This window comes from Tenrec ecaudatus, chromosome 7 (assembly GCF_050624435.1).
Source record: "Tenrec ecaudatus isolate mTenEca1 chromosome 7, mTenEca1.hap1, whole genome shotgun sequence".
Classification (NCBI taxonomy): domain Eukaryota; kingdom Metazoa; phylum Chordata; class Mammalia; order Afrosoricida; family Tenrecidae; genus Tenrec; species Tenrec ecaudatus.
In genome coordinates this window covers 130,204,897-130,220,272 of record NC_134536.1, presented here as the reverse complement: position 1 = coordinate 130,220,272, position 15,376 = coordinate 130,204,897, and the positions used below count along the sequence as shown (strand labels likewise).

Genomic DNA, 15,376 nt, shown 5'->3' with positions numbered 1-15,376 from the left:
AAGGTGAGGTCCACCCCATAAAGGACGGGCGGGAGGGGTGCCTTTGGCGTCCGCACTAATGGGGTGAGAGACACGGCCACAGCCCAGGGCTGACAGTGGGCCTCTAGCCCTACCACCATCTAAGAGCAACGCAGGCCAGTTTCCGATGCAGGAACCCCCTCTGGTGACCTGCCCTGACTCCCAGGGCAGCTGCTGCCAGGCAACTGCGGGCTCTGGCACAGTGGCCGCCTGGTGTGGGAAGAACTTTGCCCGCACCTTCAGTCCTGCCCAGGAGGGTGGAGTGCAGGTTGGGGGAGTCCTGAAAGGTGGGAGGGGCAGACGCAGTGCCCTCCACTGCACTGAGTCCCGAGGGTAAGGGATAGCCCAAAGGAGCCCCCCGAATCCTGAGTCGTCGAGTGGGTAGGGAGCGAGTTCCCCACTGGCTGGAGGGCCGGCCTCGGTCTCACCCACTCTCCGGTGCACCCCAGCCAGAGAGCCCAGGGCGTGCCAGAGGACAGGGGCCTGGTGAGGAGGGGCCTCCTGTGGGAAGGTGGCCAGGTCAGCATCCAGACTCTGGCTTTGCAAGGTCACCCGCTGCTCCGCCTGACCTTGAGCCCATTCCTACCGCCTTCACCCACCTAGACACCACCTGCTTCCCGTCTGTCCCCTCGCAGGTTAATTGCTCCACCGTCGATGTGATCCCTAAGTCTGCACGGAGGAAATTGCCTTTGCAGCCAGTTTTATCCTGGGATGTTTTTGTTGTTGTTAATTAAGCCCCCTCGGTCTCTTGCTCAAAAGCCCCCTGGGGACCAGGCAGGGAAGCTACCTTCGTCTGTGTGAACCTTAAGGGGCCCGGCGTGGGAGAGGCCCAAGAAGACCCCATGCACACTGACGTGCTGGCTGCTGAGCAAAAGGTGGCAGTTTCTAGACCAGCCCAGGTGGTTGGTGATCAACTTTGGAAATGACTAGGAGACATTACGGGGTCCCAGGAGGTGGGATGGTCCCCACCACGCCGGCCAACCGGGTGTTCTCGTTCTCCAGTTCTGGGGCTCACCCAACGGCCCAGACCAGTTCCGTCTCCTGGGTGAGGCCGCATTCCCCAGAACTTTGGAGCCAAAGGAACTAAGGTGGGTACTCTGGTGGGAAGGCCTCGCTGTCCACCCCACCCCCACCCCCAGCCCAGAGCAGCAGCCAGAGTGGTCCACATCTCCCCCCATTTCTTCAGACCCACAAGGCATGGCCCTTCAGGTACCAGCAAGAATAACTAACTGTCAGGGTGCAGAGGAGCCGGGCTTGCCCACAGAGGCCAGAGCTCCCTCTGGACCTCCCTCCAGTGAAGGGAAGAATAGGGATGGTCACAGGAGAAGCCCCCACCTCAAGCCCATTTATAAGCAACCTTCTGCCCCCCACCCGTTATCTAACCCCACAGCTGGTCCACAGCTGGAAGTGCGGGAGCAGTGTGGCTGCAGCACCATCTGGTGGCCACAGGGGGGACAACGCCCCATCCCCTCCCAGTTTCCCAGGGGGGCAGGGCTGAGAATTTGCAGGGGGCAGTTGGGGGACCAGGGGGGAATGTGTGTGTGTGGTGGGGGGGGGGGTTGAGCTTGCCCCCTCTTGTCCATATTCCCTCAGCTCAGCTTCTGTCATGGGTCATCCTAACCCAGAATCCAGAAAGGAGCCCATTGAGTTGAGCGCCCCGTGTCTGCCCACCTTGGACCCACTGCAAAGAGACCGGAGACAAAGGTACAAAGCACAGTGTTTACTAAAGGCACGAAGGAGGGGAGCTGCTCTTCCAGCCGCCACCCCGCTCCACCCCGGCCCAGCCCACCGTCTGTCCAGGCCCCCCTGCCCTCACACCGCCTGGTGGAGAGCTGTTAGCACCAAAGGGGGGTGGGGTGCCCCACCCGTGGGAGTGGAGAATACCGGGCTGGGAAGGGGCTTATTGCAATCTGAGTCCCAGAAAGGTACGCCTGGGCACCCCCGGACCAGTCACTGCCTCAGAAAAGGAGCTTCCCCACCCCCTGTGCCAACGCAGCCTTCTCCTCCAGGGACTAGGGGGGCGGTGTCAGGCTCAGGAAACTGGGCCATCCCCCTCACTGTGTGCCCAGGACCTCTTCTTAACCTCCAGCACACCCTGTCTCCTCCCTCCCTCCCCTTCTTCAGGTGGCAGTCAGTTGCAAGGCCTACCTCTGCCCACCCCCTCCCAGAGGGTGGCCCTGGCAGCACTGAGCCAGGGGAGGGGTGTCTCCAGACCCCACAGGCTGCCAGGTGGGCACTAACTCCAAATAGGGGGCCATTGGGGCGGACTGAGCGAGGCAGGGCTCCTGGCTACTTCACACACAGTGCAGTCTGCAGGGGGGGGGAGGTGGCCCTGGCCCTCCAGGGCCCCCCCACCTCCCGTGCCAACCAGGGTCACAGCACGTCGCCCTCCTCCATGCTGAAGCTGCTCCGGCGGCTGCTGGCTTTGGAGGCCTCGGGGGACATGGTGGAGAAGAGGGGGTCAGAGGCCAGTGGGAGCAGCGAGTCGTCGAGGAGCATGAGGTCCAAGTCCTTCTTGGACAAGCTGGGGAATGGGGAGCCGTGCTCGGGCCCCAGGGGCTCGGAGTAGCCCGGGGGCCCCTCGTTGCCCCCGCCCCCAAAGCTCAAACTGTGGCTGAAGTCCAGGTGGTGGAATGGGGACTGGGGCTGGGGCTGCTGGGCCGGTGGGGGCAGTGGGGCCTGGGGGGGCAGAACCTGGAGGGGCTCAGGATCAGGGACCTCGGCCCCCAGCAGCGCAGCCTCCCCTGGGCCCTCCTCGCCGCCGGGCAGCTCCTGCTTCACCACCTGCTCCACCAACTCCGCCATGTTCACACCCGACGGGGAGGCAGTTGGGAGGCCGTGCACTCGGGCCTGCATCTCCAGCTCCTGCAGGGGGGCAGACAGCGGGCTGGGGGCACACGCCAGGGGCACCAGGGGCCCAGTCTTCCCCTGGCCCAGGCCACAAACATTGCCCCTCTCCCCTTGGGCAGCCAAGATCATCCAGAGTCGAGAGTCTTCGCTGACTACAAACCACCGCTCATTCGTGGGCTGTGGACGCACTCAGCCCCAAGGCACTGCCCCGTTCTAATTGAGGGTGTCGTGCCCCGACTGGCCTGGAATTGAGGCTCTCGGAGTGCTGGGCCTCTATTAAGGATAAGAGCTCTCTCTCGGGAACCTTTGATTTGGGCTGGGAGGGTGTGGGCTGGGGTGTCCCATCAAGTCTGTGACCAACCATGAGAAAGAGTCGGGGAAGTGTGGAAGCTGCACCCACGTGCTCCCCGCTACAGAGGACCAGCCCGCAGGGACCCAACACAGAGCTGGGACGAGAACCTGGGGCTCCAGGGAGGAGAGCTGACTCTCCAGGGTGGTTCTTTGTACTGTCCCCCGAAGGGTCCCAACTCTCTGACCTACCAAGCCCTCGGTACATTTGCACTTTGGTCACAAATTGGGCTGCAATCCCCCAGGTCAGCAGTTTGACACCACCAGCGGCTCCTCAGGAGACAGAGGGGGCTCTCCACTCCAGTAAAGAGGGCCAGTCTCAGAAGCCCACGGGGGCAGTTCTACCCTGTCTTCTGGGGTCACTATGAGTCGCCATCGACCCGAGCGCAGTGAGTTTGGCTCTTTTGAGTTTGAGGGTCAGGGAAAGAAACGTGGTGATGCCCTGGGTGAAGTCAGGCTGCTAAGGTTGTGCATTCGAACCCATTGGCTGCTCCAAGGGAGAAAGATGAGGCCGCCCACTTCTGTAAAGATTGGAAGCTCTAGAGGGTTGTTCTAGTCCGCCCTACAGGGTTGCTCCGAATCAGGACGGAATGAGGGTAGTGGGTTTGGGGGTTACGTGTGGCCTTGTACTGCACTGACCACAGAAAAGTGAGCAGAAGGGCCATGTCACTTTGGGTGGGAGCTTGAAAAGCCCGCCTTGGGAGTGCCTGTCCTCAGCGTGGGCCCCAGATAGAGCTTTGCAGAGCCGAGGGGCCTCATGTACGGGGGTTATTTATGACCACCAAACTCATCCCAACTGAGGGAAACCCCCGCCCTGGGCATGCTTCCCAAGCCTCCACTCCCAGCGTCGCTCCCCGGGCTCAGACCTGGATGCGGAGCCAGAGCTGCTTGTTGGTCATCTCCAGGCGCCGAGAGTGGGTCTCCAGCTCCCTGGACTTCTGCAGGTCCTTCTGCATCCTCCGGATGTAGTCCACCGACGCCTTGAGGATGGTGCCCTTGTTCCAGCGCACGTCTCTGCAGCCAGCGGGGGCCCTTGGTCAGAGCAGCTGCCAAGCCTGGCCAGGCCCACCCTGCCTTGCCATCAGCCCCTGGCGCTCAGTCACCCACCCGGTGACTGCCTTGCCACCCCCCGGTGCCCTCACTCATCCCACAGAGCAGGCGTGCCATCCGGGCCACCCAATCCTCCACCTAGCCGGGCTGCTCACAAGGCCCCCCTGGCCCTGGACCCTGGGGACACCGTCCCTTCTGTCCTGAGCCATGCTGGCAGGGAGAGCAGGGACTTCCTCTCTCAAATAGATGATCAAGGAAGGACCCTCTAGCACGGCAGTTCTCAGCCTTCCTAATGCCGCAGCCCTTTAATACAGTGACCCCCATACGTGGCCGTCTCTGCATGTGGGCGGACCCGCCTGGGAGAGGAGCGGCGTCTTGGTTCCTAAGACCATCGGAAACATGGTCTTGGGCAACCCCTGTGAAAGGGTCCTTCGACCCTCCCCCAAAGGGTCTCGACCCACAAGTTGAGAACCACTACTCTAGCCCCCTCCCCCCAGCCCAGCCCCAGCACTCACAAGTCATTGGCCTTGGGGATCAGCATGCCCAGCTCCTTGATACGGTCGTTGATGTTGAACCTCCGTCTCCTTTCAACTAAGGGAGCAGGTCCAGGAGGGGCGGTTAGAGGGACCCACCTGGATGAGGGCCACCTCAGGGCACCCTGCAGCTGAATGCCAGCCCTCAGGGACGTGATGGGTGGCCCACAGACTACTGGGGTTTCTGGCAGGTAGGGAGGGGACACAGGCACTGTTAGACCCTGCTTAGGCTGTTAGCAGGGCACCGGGGTCTGTGGGAGTAGGGGTGGGGGCAGCCTCCACACCCCTGCTGCCTAAAAACAGCCAGTCTGATAAACCCATTCTTTCTGAGTTGTTAACCCTTCCCAGTAGCTCCTTCCCCCACCCTCCTAAAGAGGACCAGTAGAGATGAGGGCCCACCAGAGTCAGGCTCATGGGAGAACTGTATGTACCTGCAAAGGGCTTGGTCTTGGCTGGGGGGGTCTCATGCTCATGGGGGTGGGGGAAGTAAGTGGCTTTTAGCCAGCCTTCAGAGGAGGGAGGAGCGGGCTGGGAGGACTCACTTAGATTGTGATTGTCCTTCTTCTGCCTCTCCTTGGCCAGGGCCCGGCTCTCTGCATCTGGAAGCCAGGGGGGTGTGAGAGAAGGGTTGGGTAGGGGGCAGAGAGGCAGAGGGGGCAGTGGGGAGCTGGGTGCACAGGGAGGGGGTACCTGTGAGCTCTCGCTTCTGGGTCAGGTCAGCAGGGCAGGAGCTGCTGGTGACACCCACCAGGGAGGCTGTGACTTGGGGGTCCCCGCTGTACACGTTCAGGTGGCTGCTGGACAGAGGCAGCTGAGGGGAAGGTTGGAGAGGGATGGTGAGCAGCCTCCTCTTGGTGAAGGGCCCTGCCACCCAGGGTTAGCCTTGGCCAGGGACACCTGGGGCAAGCTGTGCAGGTGTCTAGCAGACCCCCGTCGAGGTCTTACAGGGTCTGCAGCCAGCTCCAGGAGCCCTGGCAGTGTCGCGATTAAGAGTCCGGCTGCTAACCGCAAGGTCCGCAGTTCGAAACCACCAGCTACTCCATGAAAGCGCTTTCTACCCCCGACCCCATACACAGTGACAGTCTCAGAAACTCACAGGGGCAGCCCAGCCCTGCCCTTTGGGGTCGCTGTGAGTGGACATCGACTCCTTGGCAGGGAGGCAGCCAGTCTTGCAGGCACGCAAGTTCCCCATGGGCCCCAGTAACCACCAAACCCAGAAGAGATGCAGCTCTGCCCGCAGGACTAATCGCCTCTTTCCAAACTGGTGATATGTGCAGGACAGGGCCAGGCCCCAGGCATGAGGGAAGCCCAGGGGAGGGGCCCCTAATCCATTTGGGAATTTCTGGAATGCTTCCTGGAGGACCAGGAACCAGGACTGAACCCTGGGCCTGGGCAGAGATGTGGGGCCGGCAGTAGGCAGGGGAGGGTACCACGTGGCGGGCTCTGTGGGTCAAGCAAGGGGTTCAGACGCTTCTCTGCTGAAGGAAGGTTGGAGGTCGGGGTCCACCCAGAGGCACCCCGGAAGAAAGAAAGGTCTGGTGAATCTGTCTGGAAAATCAGCTGCTGAACACACAAACTCCGTGTGGAGTCCAGTTCTGTTCACACGCACACACACACACACACGCACACGCGCACACGCACACACACAAGGGGCAGGGGTCAGCAGGGGGTGAGGGCAGGGCCAGGAGGGGCCACTGGCTCCTGGATGGCTTGGCTGGTTGCAAAGGCCTGGGCACGGAGCAAGGGGCTGCTGCCAGTAGGGTGAGGGCAGGGCCTGAGTGGGACAGAAGTGGGGCTGGGCAGGTCTGCCAGCTCCTGCCACAGTCACGCTAGAGAGAGACCCGCAGGCCCCCAGCTGTGCATAGCACACACCCTAGCCCCCGCCCGCCCCCCCAAGCCCTGGCTGTCCAGGTGGCTGCAGGCTTCAGACCCAACTGGTTCCTGTCAATCCTGCCGAGCACCTGGGCAGGGACACAGTCGGGGGCTGGGGGGATTCAGGGTTGGCTCCCCACCACAGGAACTGGGGCCTTTGATGTCATGGCTAGGGGGCCAGGGGGCCAGGGGCAGGGCATGATAGGCAGGAGCCAGCAGTTCAGGTCCCCACCCTCAGTGGCTGCAAGGACTCCTCGCTGCCCTCCGGGACAGAGTCGAACTGCGTCCTCATGTTTGTCAGTCTTTTATCTTTGTTATTATTAAAAGAGCATTGCACTGGGGCTCTGACAGCTCTTATAGCGAGCCATACACCCATTGTATCCAGCACAGCTGAACCGATGTTGCCATCATCTTTGTCTAAGGCTGCAAGTCTTTACGGGCTCAAACTGCCCCACCTGCCCCTTAGGTGAGCGGTGGGGGTTGGGGGGTGTTCTAGCTGCCAACTCTTTGATTAGCAACCCGACACTCGACCCACTGTGCCACCAGAGAACCTTCCTTGAGGGGCAGGGGTGCCCGGGCATCCAGCAGTCCCACCTGCTCCGTGAAAGTACCCCTCAGCCTCACCCTGAGCAGCCCAGCAGTTTCCTGCCTCTTGTTTCTCCCCTGAGGCAAACTGACCAAGGTGACCCCGCGTCTTTGATGGCGGAATGACCTGCCTCCTTCCCCCTCCCATCTGGGCAAGTCCTGCTAGTGATTGGTTTTAGAATGTACTCCTGTGTTCCCAAGATCGGGACGTTGTAATTGATCTCGGTATTCTTCAATAGTGTGAATGTTGTGATTAATTTTGTTATTGCTTAATATTGTTCCTTTCCGGTGATATGATCAATCCTGCCCCCTGCGGGGCTCACTCACTGGAAAGGATGATGGCATTACTTTTGCTTTCTGCTTTTGTGGTACCTGCTGCCTCCACAGGAAGTCCCTGACAAATGGGTTTCCGCCTATATATACGCCAGACTGCCTATATCACTTTGGATTCTCGCAGTCCAGTTAGACTCTTCTAAATTCCCAGACATCCTAGTGGCTGTCATTTATTTGAACCCGCCACACCCGCAATCCTGTGGGAAGTAGGCGTCGCCCCATTTTGCAGCTGAGGCTCAGAGTGGTTGTGGGATTCCCCAAAGTCAGAGCAAAGGCCTGAAGCCAGGCTTCTGGATTCCCACACGGAGTTCCTTACACCCCGTCAGGCACCATGGCACCTTCAGGAGGTGTAAGGGGAGCGGTCCTCAGCTTGGCAGAGAAGGAAGTGGGGGCCCCAGCTATGCCAGCACTGGCACTTCCTCACCTCCCCCCAGCCCCAGGAAGTCTTCCCCCACTGCCCAGTCAGCCCGAGTCCCCATCATGCCCTAGGGTGAGGGCACAGCTGCTTTCCTGAATCGCTGTCCCGCCCGGCCCTCACCCTCGTCACATATTTGATTGGGGAGCCCCCACCTCTGCCACTGCCCACCCCCCATCCTCATCCCCTTCAACTGGAACACCCGCCCAGCCCAGCCAGCAATACCGTGTTGGGCATCTGAACCTCGGGGTTGATGTAGCCCAGGACATCGTCCAGACGCATAATGTTGTCGATGACGTCATCAAACTGAAAGGAGAAGGGAGTCCTTCTTGGTGGGGGCAGGGGCCAGCCACACAGGGAGGGGAGGCCCACCCCACCCAGGCCGCTTGGCTCGGGGACACAGCCCTGGAGCCCGGGCCAGGCTCGGCTCAGCCAGGCTTTCTTATAGGAGTCTCCTGGTTCTCCCCAGCGCTGCTTTTGAAGGCGGGCACGGAAAGGTGCCTGACAGACAGAGCCCACGGTCAACAGACACCAGGACTTGCAGGCACCAGACGGAGAAGGGCAGCCTGTTTGCTGGGGGAGTGAGAGTGGCTGCCTCGCAGTAACAGGGGCGGAGGTGGCTGAGTTTTCCTTCCTTTGGTTTAGCTTCCTTTAAAAATTTTGGTTTATTTTTTCCTAATAAGACACATATCTCTCTTTAGGAGAGAAAGGGGACAAGAGGAGTTTGTTGTTTTATTAAAATGAATATACTGTTTTTCCTCTGTGAGACTAGGTTTCTGTGAGCAATGGCCTATGTCCTCCCACAGCCTGGGAGCACAGGACTGTGACCCCGCAGCCTGGGGCTCCCTAAAGACAGGGCTGTGTCTCCCCTCATATTGAAGATCCCCAAGAACTGGGCTGGATCTCCCCGCAGCCTGGGGCTCCCTGAGGGCAGCATTCTCTCCTCCCCCCCGGGCAGCCCCTCACTCACCTCCCGCTCGGGGTTGGAGCTGATGTGCAGCATGGCCATCGGACTGTTGGGCGCACTGTTGCCGGCTGAGGAGGACACCACGTGGCCGGCCCTCACCCCCGGGGAGGCAGCGGGTGGGGGCTTCGGGGAGCCCTGGGCGGGGCTGATGTGGGCGGCAAACTTGTTCCCATAGGTCTCTGACAGGTACTCCCGCACTTTCTGGTCCCGGGACTGCTGCAGGTGGTAGGAGGTGGGGTTCTCCAGGTAGGACTGCACCTGAAAGGGTAGAAGGCAAGGTTCTAGTGGGGGAGGGGGGCTGGGGCCCATGGGGCAGGCCGAGGGGCAGAACTTACCTTCAGCACCTCCCCAGGCACCGGTGGTGGGGACTGGAAGTGGACAGGGGTGTTGATGGCCGGGGTGGGCGGGCCCCCCAGCTGCTGCTGTTGCTGCTGCTGCTGTTGCTGCTGTTGTTGCTGCTGCTGCTGCTGCTGCATGTAATGCATGACAGCCTGCTGCTGCATGCGCTCCCGCTGCTCCTCCTGCTGCGCCTGCTCCCGCATCAGCTGCATGCGCAGCCCGATGCGTGAAGCCATGGCCGCTGCTGGCCCGGGCTCCCTGTGGACGAGCGTTCTGGTGGGAAGGGGCAGGGCCAGTGGGATTGTGGCATGCCGAGCCCTCTAGAAAGGAGGGATTGGCCCCAAGTTCCCGAGCTCCTGTGTGACAAGCCTTGAATCCAGAGTTCTTAGTCCCTGGGCCAGAAAAGGAGTCCCCCTCTTCTCCACTCCTTTGATTTGGTCAGCCCCCAAGGCTCAGGGTCCACCCCCCACCACTGTCACCACATGAACCCTGCCACCGTCCATCTTCTCTCCCCGAGCGGCTTGCTGAAGGCACCCTGTGGCCCGGCCTTCTGTCTGCCTCCACAACGTTCCGCCTACCCTCAGCTCGGTACCTGCTGTCCTGCTCCAGCACCTGGGACAGCCCGGGTCATAGCGCACCCCGCCTCTGCTCTGACCCTTCCTGGCTCCCCCCTGACTCCGTCCAAGCTGAAGTCCTTTCCCTGGCCTAACAGGCCCACTGTGATTCTCCCCTCTCAGCACCCTGTCAGACATACTCACCCTGCTCCCCACTCAAGGCCTTGGCCCCTCGAGCCCTTCACTCCCTTCAAGGCTCAGGGGTCACCTTCTTAGCATCTAAGAGAGCAGTCTGCAAGCACCCTATTGAAAATTGCAAGACCCTCCCCGCCCCCCCATCACACACACATATACACGGCCCATCCCATATCGCCATCTCCAACACTATGCATGTATCCCTTGGCTCGTTCGTGTGCTGTTCCCCACCCGGACTGCAAGCTCACCTTAGGAAGGAGTCTGTCCTGCTCACTGCTGCACTGTCCTTCCGCAGCGCCTACCTAGCATCTCACAATCAGTAAAAAGCAAACAAACAAACCTCATGGACATCGAGTCACCGCCGACGCACAGTGACCCTCGAGGACAGGGTAGAACTGCCCCGTGGGTTTCCGAGACTGTCACTCCCTATGGAAGTGGAAAGGCCCGTCTTTCTCCCACAGGGCAGCTGGTGGTTTCGAACTGACCTAGTGATTTCAGTCCAACGCATAACCACTGTGATTCGCCCCACCCAGCGCTCGGCCTCTGTCACCAGGGCTCCTCAGCACGGAATAGATGGTCAGTAAACGTGTGACGTGAATGGCCCTGGGCACCCGGCCACTGGGGCCACGGCACAGAGGCAAACGGAGTCCCTGAGCTTGCAGGATCTATGGTCTGGGAAACCTGGAGGTCAAGTCCACAGTAATGCTAACCTGGTGCCCACGGGGGCCGCTCCCAGAGACCCCCATCCTACCAGGGCCCACGAAGGGCTTCCCACCACCCAGGGGTCTCGGAGGACAAGAGGGGCTTGGGTTCCCAAGCCTACCAGGTGAGAGGGCAGAATTAGCTCACTCAGTGAGCCCACCTAAGTCTCACTGCTTGCTTGAGCCTCAGTCTCCCCATGTACAAATTGAAAGGGCTGGACCAGGTAGGTGAAGATGTCCCTTCTGGCAGAAGGTGCTGAGGCTTTCTGGGTGATGGGGGATCCCTAGGGATGCTCCAGACCCACCAGGGGGCAGGTAAGGACTGGATATGTACTACAAGAGCAGTACAGGGAGCCCTGGTGACATCGTAGTTATGCATTTGGACTGCGGACCACAAGGTCAGCAGTTTGAAACCACCAGCCACTTCTTGGAAGAAAGAAGAGCGTCTCAGAACATCCTCCCCCCCGTGGGGCAGTTCTACGCTGTTCTATGGGCTCGCTGTGAGTCGGCATCAGGAAGGGTTAGAGAGCTGAATGGAGGTGGACTTGAACCCCACTCAGCCACCTGTCTGCCCTGTGACCTTAGGCACGTCACTTAACCTCTCCTCATTAGCAAGACGTTTCCACTTCCAAGAGCTGGTGATGATTAGGTGTCATGGAGTCCAGTCAGTCAGTCCCTACTGTCCCTGTGATAGACTAGAGCCCCTCCCACGAGTCTTAGAGGCTGTCATCTTAATGGATTAAGGGGCCCTGGTGAGGTGGTGATCATGAGGTAGGCTGCCTATTGCAATGCAGGGTCAACGGTTCGAAACCACCAGTCACTCCTTGGGAGAAAGACGGGGCTTGTACTCCCATGAAAAGTGACAGTCTCGGAAACACCCTGTCCTGTAGGGTGGCGTGAGTCGGCATCGACTCACTTTGCATCTTTACGCCAGCAGACCTCCAGGTGGTTCTGACGGCCAGCCTTTTGGTTGGCGATCGATCCTTCACAGTCGGCCACCAGAGCTCCCTTCCAAGAGTGGGTGAGGACATTAGGTGTCTCTCACACGGTGCATGGCCGCGGCCCGTTCTGTGTTGGCGAATCACCATTCAGCACAAAACCGTCCTGGTCAGGGGGCCGATCAGAGGAGACCAGAGGGCAGAGCCGTGGTGGCCCAAGGTCCCAAGAGGGACCCTGGGCTCTGGGGCTGGCAGAGGAAAGCAGCGCAGGCTGACACGTTCTCGGTAAGAGCAGACGGCAAATGGGCCAGAACTAGCAGAGCGTACAGGGAAAGCTACTGGGAAGCCTGAAATCAAAGAAATGAGTCGCTGGGTCCAAAACCACTCCCTGGAGGCCAGTGTGCAGAAAGCACGCTGGTCAAGCCCTTGAACTTCAAACAGCCCCGCGGAGGCCTTTCACTTATGATTCTCCATTGGTAGTAAGAGAGAAGCCCTGTGGAAGAGTGGGTGACACATGGGGCTGCTAACCGAAAGGTCAGCAGTTTGAATCCACCGGTCACTCCCAGGGAGAACACAGAGGCTGTCTGCCTCCCTAACGATTCTCAGCCTCACTCTGTCACTAGGGGGCAGAATAGATCACAGCTCTGGGGTTTTTACAGCCAAGGAGGAATGGAGACGGAGGGGCTCCCCAGCCGGTGTTCAGGAGGACCCCGAGACCACTGTGTCTCCGTGCAAAATTGGAAGGAGCTTGTCCCAAGTTGCTTGTCCGGATTGGAGGGTTGGGGGGTCAGGAATGGAGCCTAAGCTTCCAGACCCCCAACCAAACTTCTTCCACAGAGGGCTACCCCGAAAACCCACAGCCGTCGGGTGGGGTCCGACTCATGGTGATCCTGCAGGGCAGAGTAAAACCACTCCGCAGGGTCTCCATGGCGGCCACGCTCACGGGAGCAGCCCGCCTCATCTCTCTCCTGTGGAGCTGCTCCTGGGCTTCCACCACTGACCTAGGTTAGAGGCTCGACACTTACCCCACCGCCCCACCAGGCCTTTCACAAAGTGGGGAGCCACCCCCCTCTTAGGGTCCACTTCCTCAGGGGCCTCACCTGGCCTGCCTTCCTCCTTTGTCTACCTTCTCTAAGGCCACGTCTCTTCACCCACCTCACAATGGTCCCCAGGGCCAAAGGACCCACTGTGCCCTCAAGTCACCCCCAGCCTGCGGCACAGACACAGCTGCAGCCTCTAATCACGTTTTCACCCACCCCTCTACCCAGGACTCCTACACAGAGAGGGCACCCTGTCCTGCCCACCCCTCCACTGCCCACCATAGACAGTAGCCCTCCAGCCCAGCCTGCTGCCCCTGCCCCTCGCAGCTGCACCCCCCCACACACAGGGAGCTGGGGGACCCCTCCCCTGAGGGGAAACAATCTGACTTCAGTTAGGCCCTGGTGGGAGGAGGCAGGGGTGGCCCCGGGCCTGGCAGTGCCAGCCGGCACGGGGCGGGCCGGGTGAAAAACAAGCCCCTTGTCTCCTTAACAAAAGGCCAAGTGCCTGTCGGGGGATCGGGCCAGTGCTGGCCTCGCTGAGAGAGGAGCCGGGGCTAGGCCACGCTCAAGGCCTCTCATGGACGGGGCCACCCTGCAGAGGCTCCGCCTCCTCTCCCAGCCTCAGTTTCCTCATTTGTAAAAATGAGCACGGGCTGTCTGTGCAGAGGGCAGCTCTGGTGGCAGGGTCAGGCAGAGAAAGGCTCCCCCAGATCACCCCCTATTGTCAGGACTGGTGATGTCCCAGCTTCTTACGGTCCCGTCGCCAAGAAAGCCAACAAAAACAGCCAAACTCACTGCCCTCAATTCGGACTCAGAGCGACCCTCTAGAACAGGGTCGAACTGCCCCTGGGGGCTTCTTTACGGGGTACAGAGCCTCCTCTTTCTCTCAGCTGGTCCTTTCCAGCGGGTGGCCTTGCCGTGAGCAGCCTAACTTGGAAGCCGCTGCACCACGGACGGCTCCTTTGGAAGGAGCTTAATGTTGAACGCTTATCCTGGGTCCGAGCTGGTCTCTGTGAGCTTCCCCGCCGGACCCCTGATCTTCGCAGGAACCCTCGCAGTGGGTGCCATTGTTGACCCCACTTTTCAGGGGGACGCAAGCACAGAGAGGTTGCGCCACTTGCTGGAGTCTGCAGAGCTGATAAGCAGCAGGATAGAGATGTGATCCAGACAGCCTGGTTCCGAGCCCCTGTTCTTTAACTCACTACTCTGGGCTTCCCCCAGAATGCTACACTGTGTAGGGCGGTTACCTGTGGGACAGGAGTGGAAGGAGGTGGGGGAGTGGGGAGGTGGTGGTCTTATCACTAAGAGAGGGGGGCTAGGCCCTAGCTCATTGAATTCTGTAGCACTTGCCTTGTACAGCGTGAGCCTGTGCTGTGAGTGTGACTCTGCTACGACAAGAGGAGAAGGGCACAAGGAAACAGCCGGGGGTCATGAAGGGCCCAGTTGGAGTCCAAAGAGGAGTCGCTAAGTGGAAGGACCCCTTCTCACCACCTAGAGCCGGGCCCAAACCCTCCCTTGATGCTGGCGAGGACTGGGGCCAGGGCCAGGGTCACAGGCACACGCCAGTGGAGTTGGGGGCTCTGCTCCTTCGGGGCCCCAGACAAGAGCCTTCTGAGGGGACTTCATGTTCCCAGGATGCCCCTCAAACTGTTCTAACCATCCAGCCGGTTCTGACACACAGCGACCCTGTAGGACAGAGTCTAACTGCCCCTTTGGGTTTTCTGAGCCTGTCACTCTGCAGGGAAGCAGAAAGCCTCATCGGTTCCCCCTCCGAGCAGCTGTTGGGTTCAAACTGTGGACTGTGGTGAACAGCTCAATGGGTCACTCATGATACCATCAAGCCAAACTCACCGCCATCATCAAGTCGACACTGACTCGTAGCGAGCCTACAGTGCAAGCTAGAACTGCCCAGTGGGTTCCTGAGCCTGGAGCTCTCTATGGGAGGAGAGAGCCTCCTCTCCCTCCTGTGGATTGACTGGTGGTTTTGAACTGCTGACCCAACACTGAACCACTATGCCTCCAGGGCTCAGTTGCTTGTGAGGCTTGCTTGGCCTGGAGGATGTCCTGCTTTGCCCGTGATCCTGCAAACTTGAAGCCGGAAGCTCCATGTATGTATGCCCCATGATTCAGCAAGTCCAATCCTCGGTACCAGCCGGACAGAAAAACAGCCGCGTGTTTACCAACAGATATGTACCAGAATGGCCATAGAACCATTAAGCCCACCCACTGACCCACTAGCCTCGAGCCAGTGCTGGCTCATAGGGACCCTCTAGGTTAGGGCAGAGTAGCCACCCATAGGGGTTCCAAGGCTGTAACTCCTCACAGAGGCTGACTGCCACGGCTTTCTCCCTTGGACCGACAGGTGGGCTCGAACCATTGACCTTTCATTTAGTGGCTCAGCACTTGACCCACTCCATCCCCAGGGCTCCTTAGCACTGTGCACGAGAAACCACGCACATGTTCATCAACAGGAGACTGGAGACCGACACCGGACGTGGTCTTTCCGTTCTGCAGAATGCCTCTGCATTGGTGGTGGAAGCGAGCAAACCCACCACGCACGACGTGCTTAACAAAAACCCGGCGGGCACAAAGACGCACACAGCACAATCGATGTGCGCCAAGGTCACAAACAGGCAAA

At 60.0% G+C, this 15,376-nt stretch overlaps 1 protein-coding gene across 3 annotated transcripts in view; it reads right to left on the bottom strand.

Annotated features, from left to right (window-relative positions):
- Positions 1-1,759: 1,759 nt before the first annotated feature.
- Positions 1,760-15,376, bottom strand: part of TFEB (transcription factor EB) — a 55,191-nt gene continuing 41,574 nt past the window's right edge. For all 3 annotated transcript variants that reach the window (XM_075555125.1, XM_075555126.1, XM_075555127.1), the window contains exons 2-9: positions 9,307-9,568; positions 8,975-9,229; positions 8,230-8,310; positions 5,490-5,610; positions 5,342-5,398; positions 4,782-4,857; positions 4,083-4,230; positions 1,760-2,883 (exon numbers count right to left, since the gene is read on the bottom strand). In XM_075555125.1, coding sequence (XP_075411240.1) covers positions 2,392-2,883; positions 4,083-4,230; positions 4,782-4,857; positions 5,342-5,398; positions 5,490-5,610; positions 8,230-8,310; positions 8,975-9,229; positions 9,307-9,546 — 1,470 coding nt within the window. In that variant the 5' untranslated portion in view covers positions 9,547-9,568 and the 3' untranslated portion in view covers positions 1,760-2,391. The remainder of the gene's footprint in view (positions 2,884-4,082; positions 4,231-4,781; positions 4,858-5,341; positions 5,399-5,489; positions 5,611-8,229; positions 8,311-8,974; positions 9,230-9,306; positions 9,569-15,376) is intronic.